Below are 27,129 nucleotides of genomic sequence, written 5' to 3' on the forward strand. Positions count from 1 at the left end.
AGTGTGTTTCAATCTCTTGTCCCATAGTGTATGGAAGGGGCTTTTCCCGCCACAGCTGGAACCTCTCACCTGGATCACCAAGAGTCTTAACCTTCCTGGACACCAGAAACCTTTTGCCAGCAGCCCCCAGGGGTGCGTTCATCTGACCCAGCCCTTGGTTTTACAAACAGGGAAGCCATGTTCCAGGGAAGGCAAGGGATTTGCTCAAGGTCACATGGCGGTGAGTGCAGCAGATAACCACCCCATGGGGTCTTGGTGGTGAACCAGGGCCCCAGGCGCTGGGCCCGCCGGGGGCTGGGCCACACACCACGCAGGGCCAGGCTGTCCTCCCAGGGAGGAGGGCTGGGCACCCCGGGCCAGGCGGGGGCTGCAGGAGCAGCTGTCCTTGCTGAAACACACACAGCTGGGCCGCTCAGCTGGCTGCCGGGGAAACTGGTTGTTTCCCTGGCAGTAAAATATTGATCTCTCCTTTTTTGGGCCACTCAATTACCAGGCTTCCCCTTCTATTTCTGTTGCCTTTCTCCGCTCATTCCCCCGGGTCGCATCTCTTCCAGCTCAGCTCAGATGTTCAGCGCTTCACTGCCGCCACCCTCTGACTGATCACCAGCCAGATCTTCCCTGAGCCTGTGCCCAGCCACCCACGCCTCCCTCATTTTGACATCTGCAAGCCAGACGGACTCAAGCAAGTCATTATCTGAACAAGGGAGATAAGCTGGCTCAGTCTGCGGGCCTAATAAATGTTAGCCATTAAATTATTAATCAAACAAATGCTCAGTAACTCCTCCTTTGTGCCAAGCTGGCTCTAAGCACTCCACACACATGAACTCATCGAATCCTCACAACCACCTCAGAAGTAGATACTACCCTTCTTCCCATAGCTCAGGAAGGCTGTCATTCAGGGTCAAGGTCACACAGCTAGTAAGAGGCAGAGCTGGGATTTGAACACAGGAATGATAATTATTATCATTTCTACTAACATAATAATAATCACTATGATCATTATCACAAGTTTGGGCCTTGCTCTGACCAGAGAAAGAATAAATTTGTACTATGTTCTCTTTTAACCTAGGAAAACTGGGTCCAGAGGACCTCTGCTTAAGAATTTGAATATTTAAAGGAAAATGTGTCATGTCAAACGTGTTGACAAGCACAGGTCTCTCACTTGCATACCAAATGCAGCTCACAAAATTTTTAAATGAAATGCCAAGATCCCAAACACCTCTGGTTCAGGTTAGGATGGAGTCAGTACACAGCACTCGGTCTCTTCCACTGAGTATCAGCAAAAGCTCTGGACAGACCACATAAAGCAACTACATGACACCTCTGAAAAGTGGAGAGGAGCAGGCAAACTGGAAGAAAAAGTAAAACTTGAAGTCAAAAATAAACAATCAATCTTGAAGTAAGATGACTATGGTGGTAAATTCCCTGATTTATTTTTCTCGCCTATGTTCCAGCCCAGACTCAGGTAGCTCAAACCCCAGAACCACACAGCAGGTGTGAACAGAAAAAGCTCCCAAAGAAACTCTCTCTTTTTTGGTGAGAGGCCAGGGAAGGGCGTTGTTTGGGGACAGAGAGTGGAAGAAAGGCCTTTTTTTTTTTTTTTTTTTTCAATCCTTTTCCCAGCCCTACTCCAAGGCAAGATCCAGGCTCAGAGGTGGGTGCTCACAGTAGCCGCAGCAGCCAGGCAGGCACCTAAAACTCTGAGAGAAGGAAACTCTTTCTCTGTGGAATGAGAAACTAGGAAAAAGGGTCCCTGTGGTCAAAATGGGGAGGGAGATTCCTGCTATTTGTTTCTCTCTTTTTCCTCTCACCACTGCACCCTGCAGGTAGACCAGTCATGGGAGGCATGAAACGGCACAGGGTGGCCAAGACCTCAGATTTCTGACCAGAAGACCAGGAAAAGGGGCCCCTGGGAGCTGGAGGTGAGGGGTTTGGGGAGAGATGACAGAGAGGAGAAAGCTTGAGATTAGGACCCCCTAAGTTGTATTTGAAGTCCTGGGCCCACTCCTGAGCTGCACATACGTGGAACTAACCCAAAACAGCACTTGAAAGGCTTTGAGAACTGACCTGACACTGGGACTATAGCTCAGCAGGCAGGTTGGGACCTGAGGCTTCAACCTAATTGGGTTGATTTCCTGATTAAAAAAACAAACACAGATTAATATTCTTCAGAGGATTTTTAACAGGACCCAGAGTCTCATAATATAATATTCAGAATGTCCAGGACACATTCCAGAATTACTTGACATGCAAAGAAACAGGAAAAGCTCAACAGTGCACAAAAGATACTCAGTAAATAACAACCCCAAGATGACCCAGATGTGATCATTAGTAAACAGAGACTTTAAAGCAGTTATAATCACATTCGATGAAGGAAGGGTGAACACTCCTAAAATAAATGGAAATCTAGAAATTCTCAGCGGAAAAATAGAAGCTGTAAGAAAGAACTGAATGGAAATTTTGGAATGGAAAAATACAAGAAATGAAACATTAAAAATTCACTGGATAAGATCAGTAGCAGAATGGAGATGACAGTAAAAGACAGTTGGTGAACTTGAAAATAGAACAATAGAAATGATCTAATCCGAACAAGGAAAATTACCAAAGATCAAGAGCAACATTACATAAAAGGGCCAGCTCACTAAGAAGACATAACAATGCTAAATGCACATGCACCTAACAACAGAGCTTCAAAACACATGAAGCAAAAACTAATAGAACTGAAAGGAGAAACAGACAAATTGACGATTTCTATTGGATACTTCAGTACTTCTCTCCAGTAATCAACAGAACTAGTTAGATGGAAAATCAACAAGGATATAAAAGACCTGACCAACACCATTAACCAGTTTAACCTAATTGATATTTATAGAACTCACTCAATAATAGTATACATATTATTTTCACATGCACATGGAACATTCACCAAGACAGATCATATCCTGGGGCCACTGGGGCAAAAGTCAACAAGTTTAAAAGAATTAAATTATATAAAGTATGTGCTCTGTACAATAGCCAAGATGTGGAAACAGCCTAAATGTCCATCAACAGATGACTGGATAAAGAAGATGTGGTATATTTATACAATGGAATACTATTCAGCCATAAAAACTGACAATATAACGCTATTTGCAGCAGCATGGATGTTCCTGGAGAATGTCATTCTAAGTGAAGTAAGCCAGAAAGAGAAAGAAAAATACCATATGAGATCGCTCATATGCGGAATCTAAAAAAAAAAAAACCAGAAATACAAAACAGAAACAGACTCCCTGGGGCAGGCCCAGAGAGGTCATGTGGCTTGCCCAAGATCACAGCATGAGTACATACTGAAGCCCCTTCACTGGCACGTGACCTGTGCAGCCACACAGGGCTAATGCTCTGTGGTCACTGTGAGTTTTAAACAAGGGGCCCCGCAGGCCCATTTGCGCTGCCCCCAGATGTTGAAGCCGACCCTGAGCCCCCAGCTCCTGTCTCCTTGGGGCGCTTTGTACAACGCGCTCTCCCCTGCCCATTTGGGACAAGTCTGACTGATCCCAGGGGAGAGCCGGCTTCTGGAGGCTAGGGGTGGTCAGCCAGAGGCAGGGGTATGGGAACTAGCAGGATCACTTTGGGACCCCTCCCTGTCTATGTCTCTCTCTGGCTTTGCTGAAACTGTTGCCTGACTCCCCTCCCCTCCTTCCTGAGGATTAATGGAGAGGGCCAGTGGCTGCCTCCCCCTCCACCTCTGTGTCCTTTGTCCCATGGGGGTGGGGGTGGGGGTGGGAGCTCCAGAATATAGGGCCCCTTTGTGCGCCCTGACATCAGGCAGCTGTGCTGCCTGCGAAAGTGGATAAACAAGCTGCCCGGAGCGTGTGGCCCTGAGGCCCGAGGGGAGGGCAGGAGCCCCCTGGGGTGGCAGGAGGGGCTCACAGACTGGGGGTGGGAGGCAGCTGAATTTCAGCCTTACCCGCTGTGGCCTCCAGACCTCCTGCTGTAAGATGGGAACGACCCAGCTCCTTCTCGGAGCTGTCTTCATTGAGGACGGCGAGGAGCAACACTTGTGAAGTGCTCAGCCTGCCGTCTAGGAAGAGCTTTCAGCTGTGAGCTGCCATCCTCGTGACTGTTACCAGGGCCATCAGACCTTCCTGATAAAGTGCAGCCTCCTTGGTGCGGCTTCCAAGCCCTTCTCCTGTTCCTCTCTCTCTGGCCTCATTTCTTAATGACACCTTGCTTCCCACATGCCCGCCCCACCTTGCCTTCTGCACCCCAAGACCCTTGCAGGGGCTGGACCTCCTCTCCTCCCTACCCGTACACTACTCCCTTTGCTGCCCCAGACAGATGCTTCTCCACCCGCTCCCTCCCAGCAGGATACTGTCCACCTATCCTGGGATCAGGATGTCCCTGGTCCGTGTTGCTTACCCCAGGGTCCCCACAGGTGTCCTTCCAGAGAACTCTCAGCTCCAGCAGCTGCCTCACTTCCTCCAGGAGGTCTCCTCCCCAGAAGCACTTTGCAGGCAGTGTAGGCCTCGTGTAGAGGCACTCCTGGTGGTGGTCTGGTGCAGCCAAAGGCAGCACAGGGGGCGGGGGTGGGGGCGCAAAACAGCTCCCGCCAGAATGAAGGCACTTCCTGGCCTGCCCCAGGGAGTCTCAAGGAACCCTGACCCACCCCTCTTGGTGTGGCTCCCCTCTCCCTCCCGAGGCCTGTGCCTCCCCTCTTTACCTGCCCACCTTCCTTGGGCCTGCACATTCAGACAAAGAATACATTTCCTCAGCATTTAAGCCACTTTGCATTGGTTCCTGGTTCTTAAAGCTGGGGGCCTCTGACTGATGAAGAACCCCCTCCTCAAGGAGCTGCAGTGGTGATAGAGGTGGTGGGAGGGTGGCTGCGTGAATGAAATTGCCCAGTGCTTAACAGAGAGGGGCAGGGTGGCTGGCGTGCCTCTGGCCAGGTGGCCAGGAGGGTCAGTCACATGGTACCCAGGCCACTGCCTCTGGAGCTGGAAACATCTTCCTATATGAGACCCCCAACGTCCCAGTGTCACTAGGTGGCCCCTCATTCATGCCCTGGCTGCCGCTGACCAGAATCCCTTAGGCCACCCAAGAGGGCTTTGTTTGGTGTGTGAATAGGAATGAAAGGGACAGAAGCCTGGGTGGTCTCTGAGGTAAACTGGCCTATGCATCCATCTGTCCCTCTGTCCATTCCCTCAGCAAAACGTCTCCTCAGCCCCTCAGCCTGACTGCCCTGTGGGGAGACAGACCAGCTCCCTGAAAGCTCCCCAGGGAAGGGAGAGCTGTCCTGCCGTACTTGAGACTGAAATAAAAATAGCCTAGGGCCCAGCACAAAAGTGTATAGATGACTGTTAATTCTGCCACATGCCCAGGGGCAGGATAATATCACCTCCTCCATTTACCAGCTGTGTGACCAACGGTGACTGACCCAGCCTCTCTGAGCAATGACGTCTGCCTCAAGGGGTGTTAGGATATAAGGGAAAGACACTAAGACTTAGCCTGGAACCTGGCCCAGAGCTTTCACAGGCACACTGCGCCTGGAAGCTGGTCACGAACACAAAGCGGTAAACACAGGTTATCTGCACCTGCTGAGATGGCCAGTTCTTTTATCTCTTCCTTCTACATTTTTTAATGGGTTGAATTTTAAAAATGAATTGGATCATTTTTAAACTCAGGGAAAAGAACCAAAAGAGTTTGATTGAGTCTCTTAAAAAACTACTCACAGTATCGTGAGGTTAGGTAAGACAGAATCCACCACAATGCTATCCAAATCCGGACAGGGGGGAGCCTAGAGGAACAGAGGACCTGGAGACATCCACCTGTCTCCAAGGGTGGGAAGGGCAGCCCTGACTCCTCCCCATGGTGGCAGATGCAGGGAGCTTGTCTGGGATGGGGGACGAGGGTGGCCACCTGAGCATGAGGGAGAAGGTTCTGGTTTGATGGCTTCAGTGACCAGGACTCAGAGAAACCTGCAGGTCTGGGCAGAGTTGCCCAGGGGTGCCCTCTCTCAGTCGCCCCGTGCCTACCATGGGCAGGTCCAGCACCAACTGTGCTGTGAAGAAAAGACGGAAACATGGCCCTGTTCTCTTGTAGGATGGAACAGGTACAGGAAGTACTCTCTCTGGGCTTCTGAATGGGCCTGCCCAGAAGGGCTCTCACGTCAGTCAGTGTGCCTGTGAAACACCCAGCATCTTGTTTAAATGCAGATTCTGATTCAGTAGGTCTGGGGCAGGGCCTGAGAGTCTGCATTTCTAACCAGCTCCTGGGGGATGCCGATACTGATGGACACTTGGAGTAGTGAGGCTCTAGGTGACCTCTAAGGACCCCCCCAGGATTGTGAAGCAGGGGTCCAAGAGGGATACAATCTCTGTATGCTGCTTGGAACTCCAGGGTGCCAGCACCAGGAGGGAGCTGGGGGCGGGCCCAAAGACAGGTGGGCTAATCCCGACACAGGTGGGTGGTAACCCCAAGTCTGTCCCGCTTCTGTGGGGAGCCTCCTGGCCATGGGGGCAGGGATCTCACCCTGGAAGGGGAGGGGCACCCGCCCCGGGACACTGCTTTCTGCAGTGGGACACAGTGCTCAAAGCCTGGTGATGGGGTGCACCTCATATCCACCGCTAGCTCTGACCTCAGCGTCAGGTCCTCTGTTGGCACCTCTGATCTTCAGACTGGTCTGAAGGGCATTGCTCACTCTAGGGCTTTGGTTGATTTTAGGCCCATTACATTTAACTACTTAATGGGAGTGTTTGCTCATCAAAGGGGAGTGGCTGGTCTGTGGGAGCCGGGAACCTTGTGTCTCACCAGTGCCCCGTCCCAGGCTATGGTCCCGGGACCCCGCCTCTCCCACCCTAGTCCTCCAACACTGGCCCAGCCCCTGCTTCCAGTCACCCCACCACGGCCCCAGGTTGCCCTCCACTGGGCACTGACACTTCAACTCAAACAGAAATGCCTTCCTGCCACCCTTCCATTACCCAGAAAATGGGCCTAACAGAATATCTCATTGCCTTCTGGTGAACTGAGGTTTAGCTACTTGAAATAGCAAAATCAGGTGGTGACAACATTCCAATGTTGTTGCTGTCAACACAACAGAAGGTGGCAAATGAGAAAGAGTATGAGTTCTCAGAGCCTCACTGTGGAATTTCTAAATCGGGGCAAGGAGAAAAGCAGTCTCACCACAAACTTACCATGGGACCCTGGACAGACACTGACCTCTCTGAGCCTCAGCCTTTTGGCCTGTGAAATGGAGCAGACAGGCCCCACCTCATACTATTCCTGTGGGGACCAAAGGAGGTTATGGATTTGAGAGCTCTTGTAAAAAAGAAAGACTTGCAGGCGTGTGTTACTGACGTCCCGTCAGCGATGGCAGGGGCCAGGCAGACAGCTACAGTGGCTACAGGAGAAGGCTGGTGTCTTGCCTACCAGGAGGTCTCTCCCTCGAAGAAACCCCAAAGGGCCTCGGCAGAGCTGCACAGCCGGCGGCCCTGGCAGAGGGCCTGGAATCCACAAGCGCCCAGGGCCTGTGAGGACCACTGCTGGGATCCTGTCTATTTCCACGGGCTTCACGGGTGTGTACCACATACTTCTGGGGACCAGGCCCAGCCGGGGATGGGGGCCACCAAGAGACCAAATGCGGTCTGGTCGCTGTGCCCAGCCAGTGAGGACAGCAGGGACCAATGTGGCCCAGCCCCTTCCCCTCACACATTTCTTTTCTAGGCAGCACAGCAGTAAAAAGCAGCGGCGAGAGGCCTCATACATGATTTACACCCTTATTTATAACGTGTGCCTCTCTCCCAGAGAAAGTGGACGGGGCGCCTGGGGCGGAGGGCGGAGGCCCAAGGCACAGGGCCCCTGGCACCATCCTGGGAAGGACCCCCGGCACCAGAGGGACTAGGGCTGTGGCACCTGCCCACTCTCACCACACCTGCCTTCACGTGCCCTCCGAAGGGAGTGTCTCTGGCTCCATTTACTAGACCAGGGCGTGGAGGCTTAGGGGGCTCAGGGGCTTGGAGGGGCTCTCTCAGTGAGGAAGGAGGACAGCCAGCTGGGAGCCTGGCCTTCTGATCTGGAGCCTGTGCAGCCTCTAGGCAGAGGGAAGGGGAGAGTCCCAACCCAGTCATCCCAGCACAGGCCTGCTAGGTCGGGAGCTGGTGTGGAGTCTGCAGTTTCAAAGCTCCAAGACCTGGGAGGGGAATCTGCGTTGAATGGCTGGTGGACCTCACACAGGCAGGGACAGTGGCCCAGTCCTCACCCAGGGCCCTGGCATGTGCCTTGTGAGGCTGACAAGAGGGCAGTTAGGTGGCTGTGGTGGGGAAGGGGAATATTCCAGCAGCAGCAGAAGCAGAAACAGAAGGGCTTTACATCACCCCCTCCCAGGCAGACTCAGCCCACAAAGGTCACAACCTCTCCAGGGATGTGATGGGTCCCCGCTGGCCCCCTGGCTGGGCTGAGCTCCTCGAAGTCACAGCAGTCATACTGATGGAGACAAGGATACAATCAGGGGCGTCACTCAGGAGCAGTTACTACAAGCCAGGCAGTATTTCCGTGTGTTAATCCACCTACACTTCACAAGCCTGGGAAGTAGGTTCTGTTGCTACCCCCATTTCACAGATGAGGAAACTGAGGCACAGAGAGGTTACGGTCTTCCTGGGAAGTGAGAAGCAAGAATTCAAACTTCAAGAGCCTACCCTCTTTCCTGCTCTGCGATACCACTTTTGCCATTTACTCGGCAACTGGACTTGGCGCCCGTCACAGAGCAGGTGCTCACCTGTTCTTCCGCCATCATCATCATTGTCATCAACAGCCTGGGGCCGCACCGGTGGCGGCAGCAGGTATAGCAGCAGCAGGCTACACCCAGAGCCATACTTCCTCTTCTACGGCTCCCTAAAACTAGAGAGTCCACAAAAACAACTCCCCTGTATAAAAGGCTTAGGATGAGCCAGGCACGGTGCTCAGGGCTCTGCCTCATTCTTTCATTCCATGCTCACTGCAACCCTATGAGGACAGCATCAACGCATCCCCATTTCCCAGATGAGGCTCAAAGAAGTACAGAGACCTATCCCAGGTCACAGAGCTGGCAGGTTGGAAAGCTGAGGATTGACCTCTGACCTATCCAGCCCAGAACCTGTGTCCTTGACTACAAAATCCTGTCCCCACAACCCCTCACTGGGTGACCTCAAGAGGCAGAGAGGGCCTTGCTTCCAAATCACACGATTTCACGGTGGAGCTCAGGAGGGGCTGGAGCCCCTGGGCCTTTGGCTGGCCCACTTGTACTTCCTTTATTCACCCGGGCAGTCGTTCAGGTGACACTGTGCCTGTGTTATGGCCACACGCAGGGCGGGGTGTCAGGGGCAGAGCGGTGCATGAACGCAGCTCTCTGGCCCTCGCTTTCTATTTTCCAAGAGAATCACAGAAATAAATGCCACCCCCACTCCACCCAGCTCCTCCCGGGCAGGCTAAGAGGCAGGCGTCCCACATCTGTCATTTCTCTCTGCCCGACATCAGGTTGGCAGGTGCACCCTGCTCTCCTTTGGGGAACCACACCCTTCCATTCCAGGTAGTGGCCTGCCTCTGGGGATGGGTGCCTGACCATTCCTGGCCAATCAGACCCTCCCCTCCCAGGCGTAATTCTTTGCCTCAACTGGGAAAACAACAAACATCATTAAAACACTGAGTAGATGTTGGGAAGACATGTGGTACAATTTACCATCTGGTCTTGAAATAACATTCTGACAAAAGGAGAATGGGGCAGGGAGGGGGTGGTCTTTATGAACTAACGTGCTAAAGATTATAAACCTAAACCCAGGTACCAACATTCTTAACGGTAGTAAGCAACTGACCCTCCCTCTGAAAAAATAACAAGGGAAGGATGATGGGGCTCTGCATCTGCCAGCCCGACCAACCCTTCGACCTACAGGCTCCACCAGCTAGTCCAAGGCCGGAGCAGAGGTCAGGGGACAACGTCAGCCCACCAGCTGCTTCTGGCTGCCCAAGACCGGCTCTGAGGGCATCTGTCCCAGCAAGTTTCCGTCTGTCCTTCCCCCTGCTGTGCTGTTCTGCCTCGGTTTTCCAGCCTTTGGAGGCGGCATCCTCCCCTGATCCTCGGTCAAGATACCTGACTATGTCTCATCAGCCCCTTCCCTCTGCATTAGACCATCCCCCGGAGCAACACCAGCCTTGGCAACACTGCCTGTGGGACACTGTCTGTGAGACCACGCAGGGCAGCTGCAGCTCAGGCACCCACTCCAGCCCGTTTCCCTCAACGTACAGTCGAGCTGGGTGGCCAGCATCCCAGCGTGCCTCACTCCCAAGCCCTCCTAAGTCGGCGGGACGTCTCCAGCGCCTACCCCTGGTCCAACTAGTTTTAGAAATGCACCCGAGTCCCATCTCGGAAGCAAAACTAACTGGATTCACAAAGAAAGGAAAAGAAGACATAATCAAATTATGACTTTTTGAAAAGGACATGAGTACTTACCTAGAAAATCCAAAGAAATCAACCGGAAAATTACAAGTTTAATAAATGAGTTCATACCAGTGGCGAGATATGAGAGAAATTCATGAAAATTTAATTGCATTCCTATATGCTAGTGACATTCAGCTAGGAAAAAAATCAATGGGAAAAAAGTATTTCATCCTCAGTAGTAACAAAACTCATTAAATAGTAAACATTAATTTAGCCGAATTGTAAGCCATTTATTTTTAAGGTTAATATTTCGATCCTATTGGGAGAATTAAATATATAATAAAGAGGGTAATACTCTCTAATAAGTTTAATGCAACACTAATTAAAGACCTTGAAAATGTGTTGACATACTTAAAAAAACATAAATGGTGAAGAATCAAAGAGCTTTTTTAAAGGGTAATGACGGTTGACTTGTCTCAATTTTAAAATATATCAAATAATAATGATCAAAAATTTATAACGCCGCATTAAAAGCAAAACAAAAAAATCTTTACGCATCAATAAGAATAACAATGGTAACGAATTATAACACACTGGAAAGAAAAGAATCCAGGAGGTCCTAGCAACACTCAGAAAAGCAGCTGAAGGAAATATCTGCACAGAATAATGCTCTACCTATGGAAGGATAGGTTAGAAAAATCACCATTTTGCAACCACCGATGCAATTTATGCAGGAAAGGAGCATTAGTGGAGGCTAAACCACTGCGTGAAAAGCTTAATGAGAACCAAATACTTACATTGTCTAAGATGCCACTCCACAGACTACTTATTAATTTAAAAGGAGGAGGAGTACCGTTATACTGAAGAGGTGAAGCGGACCTGGCCTTAATCAACTGATTAAACTCAGCATGACCAATAACGGGACAAATCGACAGCCTGGGACTCCTGAGAAGTTCACAACACCCCCTTTCGTTGTCAAAAATGCGAGGAAACAATCAGACACATCCAGTCTCTTACGGCCGGGACTCGGCAGAAAATGTCACTGTTGGTTACAGAAGAAAACAAAACAAAACCCAGAGACAGTTCTAATTTGGAAGAGATGAAACAGGCACACGACAAACCAAGTGCCACACATGATCCCTGATTGAATCCTGGATCAAAACAAAAGGAGTGAGAAAGGACATTTTGAGGACAACCAGGGAAATCTGAATATGGACTGAATATCAGACGAGCTGATGGAATTAACATCAAGTCTGAGGTGTCACAGTGGCACTTGTTTAGGCAGCAGCCTGTCCTTGCCTTTACACTCTGAAGTGTTTATGGGGGAAATGTCAAGAAGTCGTCACTCACTTCAAATGCTTCTGCAACACAAAGCAACACTAAAGGAGAGAGCCGGCAGATGATCAGTGACTGAAAGAGAAACCGCACGTGACAACGTTAACGGTGAATCGAGGTGAGGAGCATCTGGTCTTATCACTTTCTTTCAACTTTTCTGTTAGAACATTTTCAAAATAGAATGAGGAAAAAATAGAAAAATAATGGAATTCAGTTCTGGTTTAGAAATAAATTTAGAAATAAATTCAAATTACTAGTAGAATTAAATCTTGGATGAACATCAAAATAAACTGTAAATGGGTTTAAAGTCAACTATTTTTACAAATTGGGGGTTGTAAACAAAAGAGCTTATTTATTCTTGCTAGAGATGGGAAATATGTTCCTAACTAATAAATAACTATAATTAGAAATAAGGCAGATATGGTATCACTAAAAACAGAAATATTCAAATGTAGGGACTTTTGAGTAATAAATGTGATCCACAGATTAAAAAAAGGAAAGCAACAGAGCAAGAAAAAAAATGTCCAATGGTCCTGAAAAAATACAAAGAATCGATTTAAACATATAAAGATCAAAAAAAAATTCCCCTTGGTAAGTGCTCAAAAGACATGGACACAACAGTTTATGCAGAAATCCAAGAGTAAACAGCAACATGGAAAAAGAGTAAAGTCTCATTAGCAATTAAAAATGAAAACCTAAAATGTTTGAAATACTATTACACATCCATTAAACTGGAGAAACAAATCTGAAATAATACTCAGTGTTGATGGGGAGAAACAGGCGTCCTCATGCCTTGGGGAGGGTCTGAAACTCAGTCAATCAGGAAGCAGGGGAGGGAAAGGGGAGGAGACAGAGAGAGAAACAAAGACTCCACAGCCCCAGGGAGCGTGGCCAGAGCCCAGGTGCCTGTGGCCAGATGAGTGGGCAAACAGGCTCTCAGTGCTACCCACTCAGTATCTAGGACACGGGAGCAGGTGTCCCCTGGCAGTGCCCACTGGGGGTCAGAGGTTTTTAGAAGCCCACCCTAGAGGCCAGTCCTGGGCTGGGAAGAGCCCAGGCAGGCTGGGACCCAGGGGATGGTCAGTGGTACTGAGGGAGGTCCAGCCCAGTGTGCAGTGCAGTTGGAAGACTTGGGGGTGCCCAAGATCCCTCCCCCAATAACTCCTGCCCCCACCTCTGCTCTCTCAGAGCAACATCTGGGGGCACTGCTCCCTTTGGGCTCCACCCTGCCTGCACCAGCTCAGGGGCTGGGCCCTGCAGAGGCTGCTGGGAAGCCAGGGGTTGACCGGCCAGCCCAGGGTCCCCTCCAGGTGTACCAGGCAGGACGGAACACCGTGGAGGAATAAACAGTGCCTGATGGGTGATCAATCCTAGACCAGGTTTCAGAAGAGAGGTGACAGGGCTCTGCCTGGGATCCAGACACAGGAAATATCAGGAGGTGAGCTCCCCAGGGAAGGAATCGTGACCTATTCATCTGAGTATCTGCTCACACTGTAACGGAGCACGACCCCGCGGAGCCTTCCCAGGACAGGCCCCCTTCCCATGTCCTCCGTCTGCCTCTTGTTTGTAGCAAAATTTTAGCCTCCTAGGCCTTCCCTGAGTTCCAAAGAGCACATTTAATCAGAGAAGTGAGCAAATGCAGAAACAAAGGGAAACAGTCAAGCAAGACAAAATAATAATAGTTTAGCCATTAAACAAAGCCAAGGGCCTTTTGTTCCTCCTCAAGGGCTGCGCTAATACTCTGAGCCGTATCCTTGACCTGTTCTGCAGATACTGAAACCCCCACCATGGAAGAAGTTAACTGCATGCAAACCACAGGAGACCCCAGACCAGTTGGAACCAGAAGGTTGATGATGTTGACTCCTGATGACCTCACCACCAGCCAATCAGAAGAATGTCCACGAGCTGGTCATGCACCCTGCAACCCCCACTCCCTCACCCTGTCCTTAAAAACCTTTCTGAAAGCCAGCGGGGTGTTCAGGTCTTTGGAGCATGAGCCACCCTTGCTCCTTGCTCGGCACCCTGCAAGACACTGCACTTTCCTTCACCACCACTCGGTGTCAGTAGATTGGCTTTACTGCACTTGGGTGAGAGGACCCAAGTTTGATGCTGTTAACACAGAGCAGGTGCTCAAAAAGATCTGTGAAAAAATGGAAATGCATAGACCACCCAAAAAACCTAGACTAAGTGGTAACAGTCATATTAACAAATATTTACAGCACTTACTATGTGTCAAGCACAATGTTATGGGCCCACTTTTTAGGTGAGGAGACTGAGGCACAGAGAAGTTAAGGAATTTCTTAGGGTCACGCAGCTAGAAAGTGGCACAGACGGGCCTCAAACCAGGTGTGCCTGATGCCAGGACCCAGCTCCCAACCACTTCTCTGTGTCGCAGAGAGAAAGTTAAAGCCGGCCTGGACTGATCTGAGAGGATGGAGGGAGGTGGAGGGACCGGGGAGCAAGAGGGGTCAAAGCCACGGTGGGAAGAGCTGGCAGCGCTGGCCAAGGAGACAGAGGAGCCCAGGGACCGTGGACTGGGTGCTGGCGGGGTGTCCGGATTGAGTCCCGGCCCTGCCCCTGCTACACACCCGCCCTGGGGAGGATCTCAGGAGGGCGTCCGGCAGGAAAGCGGAGCTGCAGAGAAACACTGGCCTCCTGGGGCTCTTTAATCACCGTTTGCACAGGAAGTGGTGGCAATGCATAATTCAGGGCGCGGCTGCAGGCAGCCTCTCTCTGCTCTGAAACCTCAGCTCCCGCTGGCACCTGCCGCCTTCCTTCCACGGCATCTTCTGGCGGGCACAGTGCCCGCAGCCCCGCCTGCAGGGCCCACTCAGGGCTCCTGGCAATGCCCGCCTGCCCCGCGGATACAAATCTCCTGCTTACAGCCGCTGCCAGGCACTGGTCCACCCCTGGAACCCACAGCACCCCAGATTCAGAAAGTCACAGGAAGCCTTAGATTGGAGGTTTCCCCTCTGCCAAATTTCCAAACCTCAGATCTGGTTATTTCCCCCCTCCCTTGACTCTTGAAGTACCTGGGAACCACCTGTCCCTCCCCTCAACCAATGGCAGGCAGCGAAGGAGGCAGCTCTTGAACCAGACAGAGCTGGGTGTGTATCCCAGCTCCTCCGATTCCTGTGGGACCCTGGTCAACGCACCTCACCTCTCAGATTCTCGGGGCTGTTTTGAGGATGAAATAGAATAAGAAATATGAAGGCCATCAGCACAAATCCTCCCCTCACTCGCTCTGTCCACGGAAAGTGACCAGTGGCTCCAGGAGAATCTCTGGCCCTTGCATAAGGGAGGCCAGGCCTGGAAGAGTGCCAGGTGGAGGAAAGGGGTCAGCGGTGCACTTGTCGGGCTGAGCGCAGCAGGGACCCCAGCGCAGGTCACGGAGCAGGTGGGCTGCAGGCACCGTGCCAGCAGGCGCCAGGCTCGGCCTTTAGATATCTCCTTCCCTCAAAACAGCCCCACAAGAAGGGGTTTGGACCCCCATTTTACAGAGAAGGAAACTGAGGCCCATCCATCCTCATAAGCATCTTTTAAATAACCTGGGCTTTCACTTCTTTCAGAAAGGTGTCAGCCCTTTAGACCCAGTGGCCAGTGCAGGAGGTGCAAAGTCACAGAAACAGCAGATGCCAGCGAGGGTAAGCAGGTGCCGGGGTGCTGCTGCCCATCCAAAGCTCATCTGAGCCAGTCATGCAGGCCCAGCTCCTGAGCCCTCCTTAAGGTTCCTGTCCGACTCCTGCTCCAGCCTCAGCTCTCACCCTCCTGCCCTTCCTGTGCCTTCACCATGTAGAGACACTGGTCACTCCCTGAAAATGCCAGTCCCCATCCCTGGATCTGGGCTTAGGCGTTGTGTAGGTAGATATTCAGAAAATGGTGGGTGGTGGGAGGATAGATGGGGAGGCTGGTAGAAGGCTGGGTGGACAGATGGATGGACAAATGGATGGATGGGTAATGAACAGAGGTAGATGGGTAGACGGATGAATTGACGGATGGATGAGCAGGTAGATAGACAGCTGGGTGGATGGATGGATGAGCAGGTAGATGGATGGCGGGGATGGTGAATGGGTAGATAGATGGATACGTGGATGTATAAATGGATTCATTATTGAATAGGAAGGTACGTAGCTGGATGGATGGGTGGAGGGAAGGAAGAACAGCAGTTCTGGGAGACAGACCTTAGCTCACTCTAGGAAAGAGAGCTCACCCAGAGCCTCGTCAAGATGGAATGACCTTGCCTCGAGAGGCAGTGGGTCCTCATCTGTTGGCAGAGCTATTCTAGAGCAACACAGGCACTGAATGGACCTCTACTCCCCTCTCAGTTCTGTTTCAGTGTAAATCAGCCCTCTGTCTACCCTGTCCAGGTATTGGCCTTCAACTTGGGATCTCCCTGGGGACAGTGCCCACTCTTGGCCCATGTGTTTTGGAAGAAGCCGGCAATTTTCTCTGAGTTTTGTGCCACAGCAAGTGAGACGTGGGTTAGACTCAAGGTCTTAGGTCTAAAGGGAACTTCAGACCTTCATAGCTGAAGGTGGGGCTTTGGCTACCAGGAGCCCCACTCTCCTCCTGATCACTGGTACCCAAACTTCTGGATTCCGAGCTGCTCTGCTCCTGGTCCCCAACGGCATACAGCTATGGACAATGGGTCCCTCAACAGTGACCCCAGAGGCGGCAGTTTGCAAAGAATTGGTGACCCTAAGCTATGGCTCTTTGGAGGCCTCCAAGAATCAGAAGATGCTGGGAATCAGGGAGACTGTGAGGGACAGAAGGGTGAAAAGAGCCCAGCTCTGCTTGAGGGTGGTTCTAACCAGATCCACTGGAGAGGGCCAGTGGTCATGCCAACAGCAGGTTCAAGCAGTGAGTTATGGCTGTGGACAGTTCTTATTCTGTGCAGGGAGGAGGCAGCTCTGACTGAGAAGCTGGGCAGATGGGCAGTCAGCATTCCAGACAGTAGACAGGTAGCACCTTGCCTGGAGGATGCCTTCTGGCCTGGAAGATGAGATGCCCCAAGCCAGCCCAGATGAGTCCCCGGACCCCCAAACCCGAGCCTGGAGTTTCAAGGGGGCTGAATCACACCTTATCAGGTTCTGTGTTTTCTCCCTCAGATAAGCAACTCTGCTGTGGGCAGGGTGACTGAAGGGCCAGGGTAGAAGGAGCCAAGGGTCTGTGGGGAGGAGCAGGGATGAGGCACATTCCTTGGACTTGGCTGTCCACTGCTGGCTCCCGCAGCCCCACTGGGATGCCAGGGGTATCTCAGGTTTCACAGGCCCACGTGGAACTCCTGACTCCTCGCCCCTTGTCTTCCCCATTCAGCACATGGCAGCCTCCAAATTCTCCAAATTCTCTCCTCTCACACCCACTTCCAATGGGTTCTGTTACCCAAATCCACCCATGTCTCCACTGTTACACCCCTGCTCCAAGCCTCCAGCAAGTCTCACGGGATGAAGTGACAGCCTCCCCACCGGTCTCCCCGTCCAGCCCAGCCCCCTGTCCCCTCCTTTCACTCCTCTTCAGCCTCCCAGGCCGCTTGCTGGGCCTCTAATCCCAAGGCTCCCTTCTGCCTCTGCCTGATCAGTCACCCCCAGATGTCTGCAAGGTGCAGCCCCCACTTCATTCCAGGTTCCACCTAAATGCCCATCTATGACAGAAGAGGCCATCCACGGTTACTCTAAGGGCAAATATTTTTCTGTTTCAGTACTTTGTTTCTCCCTAGCACCTGACTCCACCCGATGGTAATTTTCATCCCTTTGCCGGTTTCTTTTCCAGCCCCTCCCCCATGTGAGCTCCAGGACACTCCCGATCCTCAGTGCCTGGAAGAGTTTTGGCATATAGTAGGTATGCAAGATATTACTGGGAAAAAAATTTTTTTTAAATCCTGGAAACATATTAAGACAACCGCCAAATGCAAGAGGTATTTCCGTTAAGACTACTCTAGAAAACTTCCAGGGCATTCACCTACTCATGTCAGGGGCGGGGAGGGCAGCACTTCACCCAGGCATGACATTCACTCTGTTTCCAGGCCAGTGGGCATTTCCCCTCCATCCCACCTCAGATCTGGTTCACCCAGTTTTAACTGTCCACCTCAGCCAGCTGTCAGCCTCCCCTTCTGTGCTTGACCTGGGACTGCTCAGGACCCAGGGTGGGGACGACCACTGGCAGGCTGCCTCTCCCTACCCCACTCCCTGCAGTCACTCCAGGGCTGAGCAGAACCCTTTCCCCACCCCATACAAATGGACCTGTGAACATGGGAGTTCCTGTCTGCACCAAGCTGTATGGGGTGGGGCACCTGGGTGGGACCTGCCAGGCACTCAGGGCTGCACCAGCCCCAAATCTGCACTGCCCTTCAAGGCAGGGCTGACCTGTGCCAGTGGCAGTGGAGCCCTGGCCTGTGGAAAGAGGAGCAATTTCTCAGCCATGTTCCACCCTCCTCCCCAGTCAGGTTCCCAGTTCCCTGCTCCCAGCCCACCAGCCCTCCAGCCTCTCTCTCGGCTCTGCCCCTCAGCCATCAGCCACAGCCTAGGTCTCCCCAGCTCTGCCCTGCTTCCACCCCCTCCCATCACCTTTCTCCTCTGCTCTGTTGGTTCTTTTCCAGGTGCTGGGGGAAGTTCCTGGGCCTCAGAGTTGGGGTCAGGTCTGACAGCAGCTCTGCCAGCCCAGCCTGGTGACCCCGACCCCTTTACCATCCAACTGCCAAAGGGGGTGAGCTCTATCCCACAGGGTGAACGGCCGGCACCCAAGGGGAGCTTGTCTTTGAGAGTCTCCATCCACTGAAAGCCTCCAGAGGGCATGTCCTGCTGTAGGGCAGGCCTGACTCTACCCCCCATTCTGATCTCAATGAGGTTGGCAGAGACCACACTGCCCTCCACCAAGCCCCCCACAGACTGGAGCCTCCTCCTGTTCTAGATCCCGGGTCTTGGGAATGAAGCTGTAGCCCAGAGAGGTTCAGGCTGTGTCAAGATTGTCTGACAAGATGGACCAGCCCCCAACCCACCGCCCCTGGACTTTCTCCACATGCCCCTCCTCCCAGCACAGCCAAAAGGGGGTGCAGGCAGCCAGAGGCCCAAGGGGTTGGCCCTCTTAGCCTGTCCCCAGAGCTCCGTGCCCTGTGCTCACGCCCTGCCCCCGAGGGACCGCAGCCTTGCCCTCCCAGCCCAGGAGCACCACTGCACCGGGTGAGGCAGATACACAGGGAAGAGGTCTCTCTGGGCCCCACTCCCATCTGGCTCCCCACTCATGGTCACAGCCCTTCCCCCAGGGATCAGAGGACCCGGGCCTGCCTTCTGTTTTGCCTGCTCTGTTGTCTGCATCTCGTCCCCATCAGGGTGGGGCACTTAGAGGGGACTGTTCTCCAAAAAACCCTCCAATTCTACCCTTCAGGAGTGACCTGTTGGGGCTTTGCAGGCCTTCCGCCCCCCCATCCCCGTCAGTTCTGCACCCCTGCTGCCACCGCCCAAGTCAGGCCCCTCTATCTGTCTAACCGGGTGTCACAGCGCCCTCCTGGCCTCAGCTTCTGTTCTCAAGCACACATCTGATCTGCTGCTGGCCCTTCCCACCGGTTACAGAGCCTTTCCTGACCTGGCCCCGCCTCCCCCTCTAGCCTCTGCTCCTGAAACCTCCCCACCTCCAGCCACAGAGGTAGAGTTGCTTCTTCCCCAGCATCCAATTCCCTCTCCTTCTGGGCAGAATCCAGCTTTAGTTCAGGGTTCTCCAGCCCCTGGCAGCCCCAGGACTGGCTCCTGGTAAGTCTTGGCCCTCCTCGCATCCACCCCTTTGCCGATTCAAACACCAGACTGAAGCCAGGCAGCGCCAGCATCTCCCCCGTGGCCATCGTTAATCCAGAGGGACATGGGACCTAAGGGAGGCCAGTCTGAACCCTTATTCCGTCTCCTGCTTAATATGAACAAGGAGGCACAGTGTCCCAGCTGTTTCTGGCACCTGAGAAGAAGAGGGGAAATAATAGAGCAGTCCCTAGGTGAGCTAAAGCTGAGGTACCCTCCCAAAATAATTAACAACACCCTTTGGGATGAGGGAGCAGAACTCTATTCCCAGCAGGAAGGACTTGCCTCTGCTCAGAGGAGATAATTCTGAGTTAACAGACAGCAGAAACACCATTCAACTATTTTTGTGTCCATTTTTCTAGCAAGGAGGATGATTTTCAAACTGGAAAAGGGAGAAGGATATGTTTAACAGGGATGAGGCCCAAGATATCTCTGGCTGCTCTCAACATCTTCCATTCTTAGATGCAGAGCTCAGAGCTGGACACAGAAAGTGGGCTGAGAGCACAGGGGACTGTTTGCAGATGGCCTCAACCCCCAGGAACCCCCTAGCCCAGAAGGATGTCTCAAAGATGCTGGCAAGTGTTTACAAAAAAGCCTGTAATAAGAGCAACAGCAGTTCTCATAGTGCGCCCACTCTGTGCAGATCCTGGACACTTCACATGTACTAACTCACTCAAGCCCCAAATAACCCTATGGAGTGGGGACTATCATCACCCCCATTTTATGGATGAGTAAACAAAGGCCTAGAGAGGTTAGAGGCAAAAAGCAAAATATCAGAGGCCAACACGGTTCAGGGCCCTGGGCCATCGTTTCTTGTATTCGTCCCAGGAGTTGTGCTCCTATTGACAAGTATGACAGACCTTCGGGGCTGGGACAGCGCTGTGCCCCGGCTCCTCTCCATCCTTACGTTCCTTAACACGTCAAGCTTTGTGTCTCACACATTACTCAAGTTTTTGTCAGTTTCCTCATCTTCTCTTTTCTCCTATGATTCCTATGTCAACAAATCAGGGCAACATCAGAGGCCAAGCTAATACATACAATTATTATTAACTGAAGTCCATACTTCATTCAGACTTCCTTAGTTTTTCCCTAGCGTCCTCTTCTTGTGCCAGGATCCCACCCAGGACACCACATGATGTTTAGTTGTCATGTCTCCTTAGGTCTGCTTGCCTGGGGCAGTTTCTCAGACTTTCCTTGGTTTTGATGACCTTGGCAGACTGAGCAGGTGTTTTGCAGAATGCCCCTTGGTTGGGATTTGTGTGATGTTTTCTCATGACTAGACAGGGGTGCTGGGTTTTGGGAGGGAGATCACAAAGTAAAGTGCCACTCCCATCACATGGTATGAAGGGTACATACCACCTGCATGACTTATCACTGCTTATTTTGACCTTGGTGACCTGGCTGAGTCAGGGTGTGTCTGGCTTCTTCACCGCAAAGTTGCACCTTCCCCCTGTTTCCATGTTGTGCTCTTTAGAAGACAGTTGCTATGCATATCTGACATTTACAGGGCGGGGAGTTATGCTCCACCTCCTTGATGGGGAGTTATCTATTATCTACATAAATTATTTTAATTTCTTCTGCATGGGAGACTTTCTTCATATTTATTTATTCATTATTCAATCATTTATTGATATCAGTATGGCCTCATGGATATTTATTTTATATTTTGCAACCCAGTATATTTTGCTTTTTGCAAAGCATTTGACTCTAGTACCTCTGGTATTCTGGGCCTAGTTGATAAAATGTGAATATTCAGCTCTGAGAAATTCTCTGAACTCCATATCTAACAAATGATAGTTATCCACCCTAGAGCACTAGAGGGGCTGAGAAATCAAGGTCTCTGCCTGATTTTTAAACAAATGAAACAGGAACTGTCAGAGAACATGCATTTTGAAGAGGTCCCTACCTGTGGGGAAATGACATAATATTCTCTAGTGCCATGTGAATCTGGCGTGCAGTGAGCAAGGATGCAAAATATATTTCTGTGGGTCTCAGTCAATAACGGTGTGAGCAGAACTGGCCCCTACAAGGCCCTGTCCGTGGTCCTGCCCTGGGTTTACAGCCAGCCTTGCAGATTGAGACACAAAGCACCCAATTTTCCAATCTGCAGGCAGTATAGTATCTGAAAGTGACAGAGGTAAGACTGTAAATTCTATTTTCTGTTACAATAGGATGAAATAAACAAGATGAAATTGAATAGGAATAAGGTCCAAGTAACATGTTTAGATTTCATGAAATTACTGACACAAACAACAGGCCTGATCTCTTCAACAAGTCAGGATTATTAAAATTAAAAAAAAAAAAAGAAAAAAAGAAAGAATTGTGTTAAGTAAGAGAGACCAAAGGGCCATAACGACTGGATGCATTGCAGAGTTTTGGAGAGGAAATTGGTTTAAACAAAAAGCAAAGATTGACATTTTGGGGCCAAATAGGGAAATCTGAATAAGGTATGCATATTAAGTGAGATGAGAATTTATTGAAGCAGAAAAGCACTGATCATTTACCAGAAAAAAAGCAGGCTACAAAACAGCATGCACAGCACGATCTCATTTTACGGAGAAAATCTACCTATAAGCATAGAAGCAGCTCTGGAAGGATGTGACCAAGGTGTCGCAGCAAGGCTCCCTGGGAGATGGGAACATAATATTTTTGTTTTTGCTTGTCCATATTTCTAATTTCCCACAGTGCATATAAACTGCTTCTTGTAATGATATAAGATTATGCTTTAAAAAAGAAAGAAATCACTGACCCTCCTCCAGGAAGGAGGGGAATCGAGGCATGGCAGAGGTTGTTAAGAGAGATCCCTGGGGAGTCTGATGGCCAGAAACTTAGTATGAGTGCACCACTCAAAAGACAGCTCCACCCCGAGCCATCAGTGAGTGTGAGAGGTGTTGGGGCTGGAACAGTCCTGGGGGGTCCCCTGGTCCAGGCTTTCCCTGTTATTACTAGGAAAGCTCTGTCACACAATTAGTTGATGGCAGCTTCAGGGCTGGAAGCCGGAGGTTTGGTATGGAAATGGCCTGGGGCTTCAGGAACAGGGGGTATTTGGCCTGGAGAAGGGAGAAAGGGAGGAAGTGGGTGGGAAGGGGACAGGAGTGCTGTTTTCAAATACTGAAAGGCTGCCACGTAGAACAGAGACTCACATGAGTCCTTGTGCAGAACCACGATGACTAAGTGACAAGCAGGTCTGGCTACAGAGTGCATGAGGGATAAGCTGGCGAGACTTGATGGGGGCTCAGGACTGAGGCCCCATGCCCTCCTGCCAGACCCTGTAGGGAAGCCCTTCCCACCACAGAGACTGTGGTTCTGGAACTCCAGTTCCAGCCAGAGCCCAAGGCTTCTTCTCCCCTGCAGCCTGTGACCAGAAGGGAAGGAGCTGGGGCACTCGCCTGTGCAGATACCAGCAGAGGGGGAGGGTGGGCTGCAACCGGGCTGCAGCAGTAAGCCTCCTGGGATGCAGTACCCGAGTTCTTGAATTTGACACTTGCTTCACCCTCCTTCACCTACTGCTCCCAGGGACTCCCAGATGGGGGTCATGCCCAGGGGCCATGGAGAGATGATTATCTATCATCTCCCCCTTGCCAGGTGAAAGGGAGGCATGGATCCAACCCAGCCATGCCCTGATTTCTCCCACGTTCTGGAATGCTAGGCCCCAGCTGTCCCCGGAACAGAATGCCAGCCGGTGCCCATGCAGAGCTTGAGGCCTCAGGTGGCCTTGGAAACTCACTACTCAGGGCTTCCTGCCCTGACCACTTGAGAGTGGGCAGTAATGGGAGGGCGGGGATGCTCCCCTGCCAGGTAGGTCCTTGCTCTCCCCTCTCCCCCTGAGAAACAGCCATCAGCCCGTGTCCGTGGCATGAGAGGACACCGATCTCGAGTACATTTGTTGATATTCTTCTGCCCACCCCCTGGCAGCACCCACCCTCCGATTTCAGCCTTGCTAACAATCAGCATAGCTCCTGCTTCCCCCAAATAGAAGCGGGCCCACCGCTGGAAACCGCTCAGCTGCGATTCCTGGCGGGCCTGCTGCAGCCACCACAGCCAGCTGTCAGCCAGGCCTACCCATCGGAGCCCGCATGGGGGTCACAGGGCGCTGGGTCGAGAATCCAGGAAGGCCTCAAGCAGACACCTCCCGCTGTGTCCTAGGCCGGCTGGATGTAGCCAAGGAGCCGAGGCGGCGGGGCGCCCCTAGTTGTCCTCTCCTCGTTGGCCAGGCCCAGTGGGGCGCGTGCCTCCCTACCGCGTCCTGGAATTCCCGCACACGGACCTCTGCGTTGCTCTCCGCCGGGTGGGAAGGGGCTGGTGTCCCGAAGGCAGGGTCTGCCAGCTCCTTCCTCCGAAAACACCGAATGGGTTGCAGAGCAGTCCGAAGGACCCGCACGGCTGGGGGTGGGAAGGTGGGCAGCGAGGCCACCCGGGGTGTGACGCGTGACGCTCGCAGCACGGGCGCTAATGGTGGAAAGCGAGAGTCCGACAGGGCGGGGATGCCAGGGGTTCGGGGTCCTTAGCTCCGGCGGGATCCCTCCCGGGGGCAGCCACCGCCGGGGGGCTGGGAGCGGGCAGGTGAAAGGGCAGGGAAGCCAAGCGGTGATGTATCGGGGCGCCCCCGCCGCGGCGCTCTTACCTCCTCGCCCTGGCCGAAGCGCAGCCCCAGCGCCGCGACGCGCTCCACGCGCAGGAAGCCGTCGGGGTCGCGGCCGCACACCTCGAACACCTCGCGCAGGCGGCGCACGGAGCGCAGCAGAGCCGCGGGGGCGCCCGCCCAGCCCGCGCCGCCCGCCATCCGGGCCGGCCCCGCAGCTAGCTCGGGCCCCGCGCCCGCCGCGCCCGCCCGTCCCGCGCTGCGGCCGCCGCCGCCATCGCCGCGCGCCCTCCGCCCGGCGCTGCGACGCGCAGCCTCCGCCCGGTGGCGGCGGCGGCCGAGCCGTGTCAGCAGCGGCGCCGCAGCCCCGCGCCTCGGGGCGGGCGGGGGAGGGGGGAGGCTGCAGACAAAAGGAGTCGCGCGCCTCTGAGGGCGGCCGCCCGCGCGGCACCGCCGACCCCGGACTCCGTGTCCCGCGGCGGCTCCGAGCTCGTCTCGTCCCCTGGGAAACCGGGAGGGCGGGTGCGCGACCCGCGCCCGGAAATCCAGAGCCGCCAGAAGGCCCCGCCCCTGCGTGGAGGAGTCAGCGAGGAGGCGCGAGCCCCGACCACCCGCGCTAGGGTCCACACGCCTGTCATCGTACCTCAAACCCCCTCACCTCGCTGCCAACCCCATCCCCGCTTACCGCGCCCCTTGGGGGTACCTAGCAGCCCCGAGCTCTCAGTATGTCCTAGGGGTTTCCTACACTAGCAGGTTCGATTGTTAACGCTCATCTCCCAAGGAAGCCGAGAGGCTGAACTACTTACCCTAGGCCACACAGCCGGTGGGAGGCCCGGTCAGAATTCCTAACCAGTCTGAAGTTGGATGGATCTAGACCCCCTACTCAACCTTCTCTGTGCTGCCTCAGAAAGGACAGTCTCCGGGCTTAGGTGCGCACAGGCCTCCTCAGGAGCACTCTGGGGCAGCTCCTGCCTGGTAAAGGGTGCAGAGCCGGGGAGCAGGGACCCTGGGACAAGGGCCAGAAAGGAGTCCAGAGCAGGCAGCAGGAAGGAAAAGCCAGGGTTGTCCACCAGACTTGCCTGTTGCAGGGCCCAGGGCCACCCAACGCCTTGGGGAGGTTCCTGCTTTTCCCCTGGGTTTCCACTCTCACCCTTTCCTTGCAGCTGTGGACGCTCAAGCTGAGAGTCCAGAACAGAGTCTTGGCCCTGGGGGCTGGTGGCAGCCTGCAGGCCTGGACCTTAGCCTTCTCCCAGGAGTGCCCAGATGAGCCTCCACCCTAGCTGACTCCCAGCCCCGCCTGGGGCTCTTCAGGACCTGGCCTGCCTCTCCTCTCCCCTCTCTCCGTGTTGCTCAGCACCCAGGCCCTTGTGACACTAGTTACCCCCAACTCAAACACAGGTCTTGGCTGAGCCCACCCCTACTTATGTTTTCCAACTCAATTCAGAGGTTTCCTCCTCCAGGAAGGCTTCTCTGAAGGCTCTTCATCTTGCCTGTTAGCCTGAGTTCTGGTCTCTTCCTCTAGATGCCTCTTAGTTCAATAATTCTCTGGTGGGGCACCCATCTCCCCTCAGCATGCTGGGAACCCCTCCAGGGCAGGATGTGTCTTAGTCACTTCTTGTCCCTGACCTCCAGCCAAGGGTGGGTTGGGAGAAAGCCCCTGCCCAGAAGAGATAAGGCCCTGCCCCATCATCTGCAGGAGACAAGAGCAGCATAGGGACCCAGACTGGGACCCAGGGGTGGGCTGGGGCCCAGGTCTGCACATGGGCTGTGTGGCTTCTCCTCCCTGGACCTTAGTTTCCCTTCTGTAGTCTTCCTGCTCATCTGTGAACATACCCTGCTCAGGGGCTGCCATGTAGCTTCTCTGATAGTGGGCCAGGCTCCCTTCTCTTCAGCCTCAGCACCAGGGGACAAAGCTGGCCTTTATCTGCCTTTTCCCCCTTGAGATTTTTATTTCTCTGGGGGTACCTCCTGGGAAGAGAAACTTGTAAGTTTGAGGATTGGGGAGTCCAAGATGTGGGAAAGCAGGAAGGGGAAGGCTGTATTCTGGGAACAGCATAGGCTTCTCTGCTAGCTAGATGCTCCTGGGCAAGATACTAACATTTCTGAGTCTCAGTTTCCTCATCTGCAAAATGGGGATAATGATTGTACCTCCCTTATGAAGCAACTGTAGAATAGAGCTGATGAATACAAAGGGTTGGGTATTCCTTCCCTTTCCACCTGCCCTGTGAAATGGAGGAGAAAGGGAAGGAAGAGACTCAGGGACATCCGGGGAAGGGGGAGAGGCTGGCTATGGGACGTCCAGCAAGCCCACTGGTGGAAAGAAAGGTAGGGTGTGGAAGCTGGGGGCTGCTGCCTGCCCCTGGGACCCTCGTATTTGTCCCTCCAAAGCCAGCTCATGCCCATTTCCTCTCACCCAACAGGCTCAGCACAGAGGCGAGACGGGCAGGGCTGGGTCTCCGCCCTGTTAGGAACTGCAGAAATGGCTCTTACGGCTGCCCCTGGCATCAGATCCCACAACACAGGAGACCAGGGGAGCTGAGTGAGCCCATCTGGCAGAGGTGGGGGCTTCAGACCTGAGCATGAACAAACCCCAGGTGCACCAAGCCCAAAGCCCACAACTAGATTTGTGGTTCTTCTCCCCAAAGATTGAGTGACACCAAATTCAAAACTCCTTTCCTCAGAGAGTCCTCAATACCCTCTGTGTCTCCTCATCCCTACTTGGGAGCATCCCGCTTCCTCCTGCCTCCCTGTGCAGGGGCATCTCCTCACTCCTACCCTCTCCCCACATCCCACTTCCTCTGGCCAACTCCTATCCTTCCAGATTCTGTGGAATTGGCACCTTCTGCAGGAAGCCTTCCCTGACCACACTCTCCCTCACCTTGACTTCCTCACCCTGTGCTGTGCAGGGAGGTGACAGGTACAGACTGTGGAACCCCCCTCCAGAGGGGGATGAGGCCATTGTGAGGGTCAAGTGAGTTAATATGCACACATCAGAAATGTTGCAGGTAGTAGGTGCCAGCTATTGTGACTGTCCTGATGTCTCT

At 53.0% G+C, this 27,129-nt stretch overlaps 1 protein-coding gene across 2 annotated transcripts in view; it reads right to left on the reverse strand.

Moving 5' to 3' along the window:
- RAB11FIP4 (RAB11 family interacting protein 4) overlaps positions 1–24,301 on the reverse strand; it is a 106,798-nt gene extending 82,497 nt beyond the window's left edge. For both annotated transcript variants that reach the window (XM_074343080.1, XM_074343079.1), the window contains exon 1: positions 24,128–24,301. In XM_074343080.1, the coding sequence (XP_074199181.1) occupies positions 24,128–24,286 (159 nt within the window). In that variant the 5' untranslated portion in view covers positions 24,287–24,301. The remainder of the gene's footprint in view (positions 1–24,127) is intronic.
- Positions 24,302–27,129: the final 2,828 nt, after the last annotated feature.

Source organism: Camelus bactrianus, chromosome 16 (genome assembly GCF_048773025.1).
Source record: "Camelus bactrianus isolate YW-2024 breed Bactrian camel chromosome 16, ASM4877302v1, whole genome shotgun sequence".
Classification (NCBI taxonomy): domain Eukaryota; kingdom Metazoa; phylum Chordata; class Mammalia; order Artiodactyla; family Camelidae; genus Camelus; species Camelus bactrianus.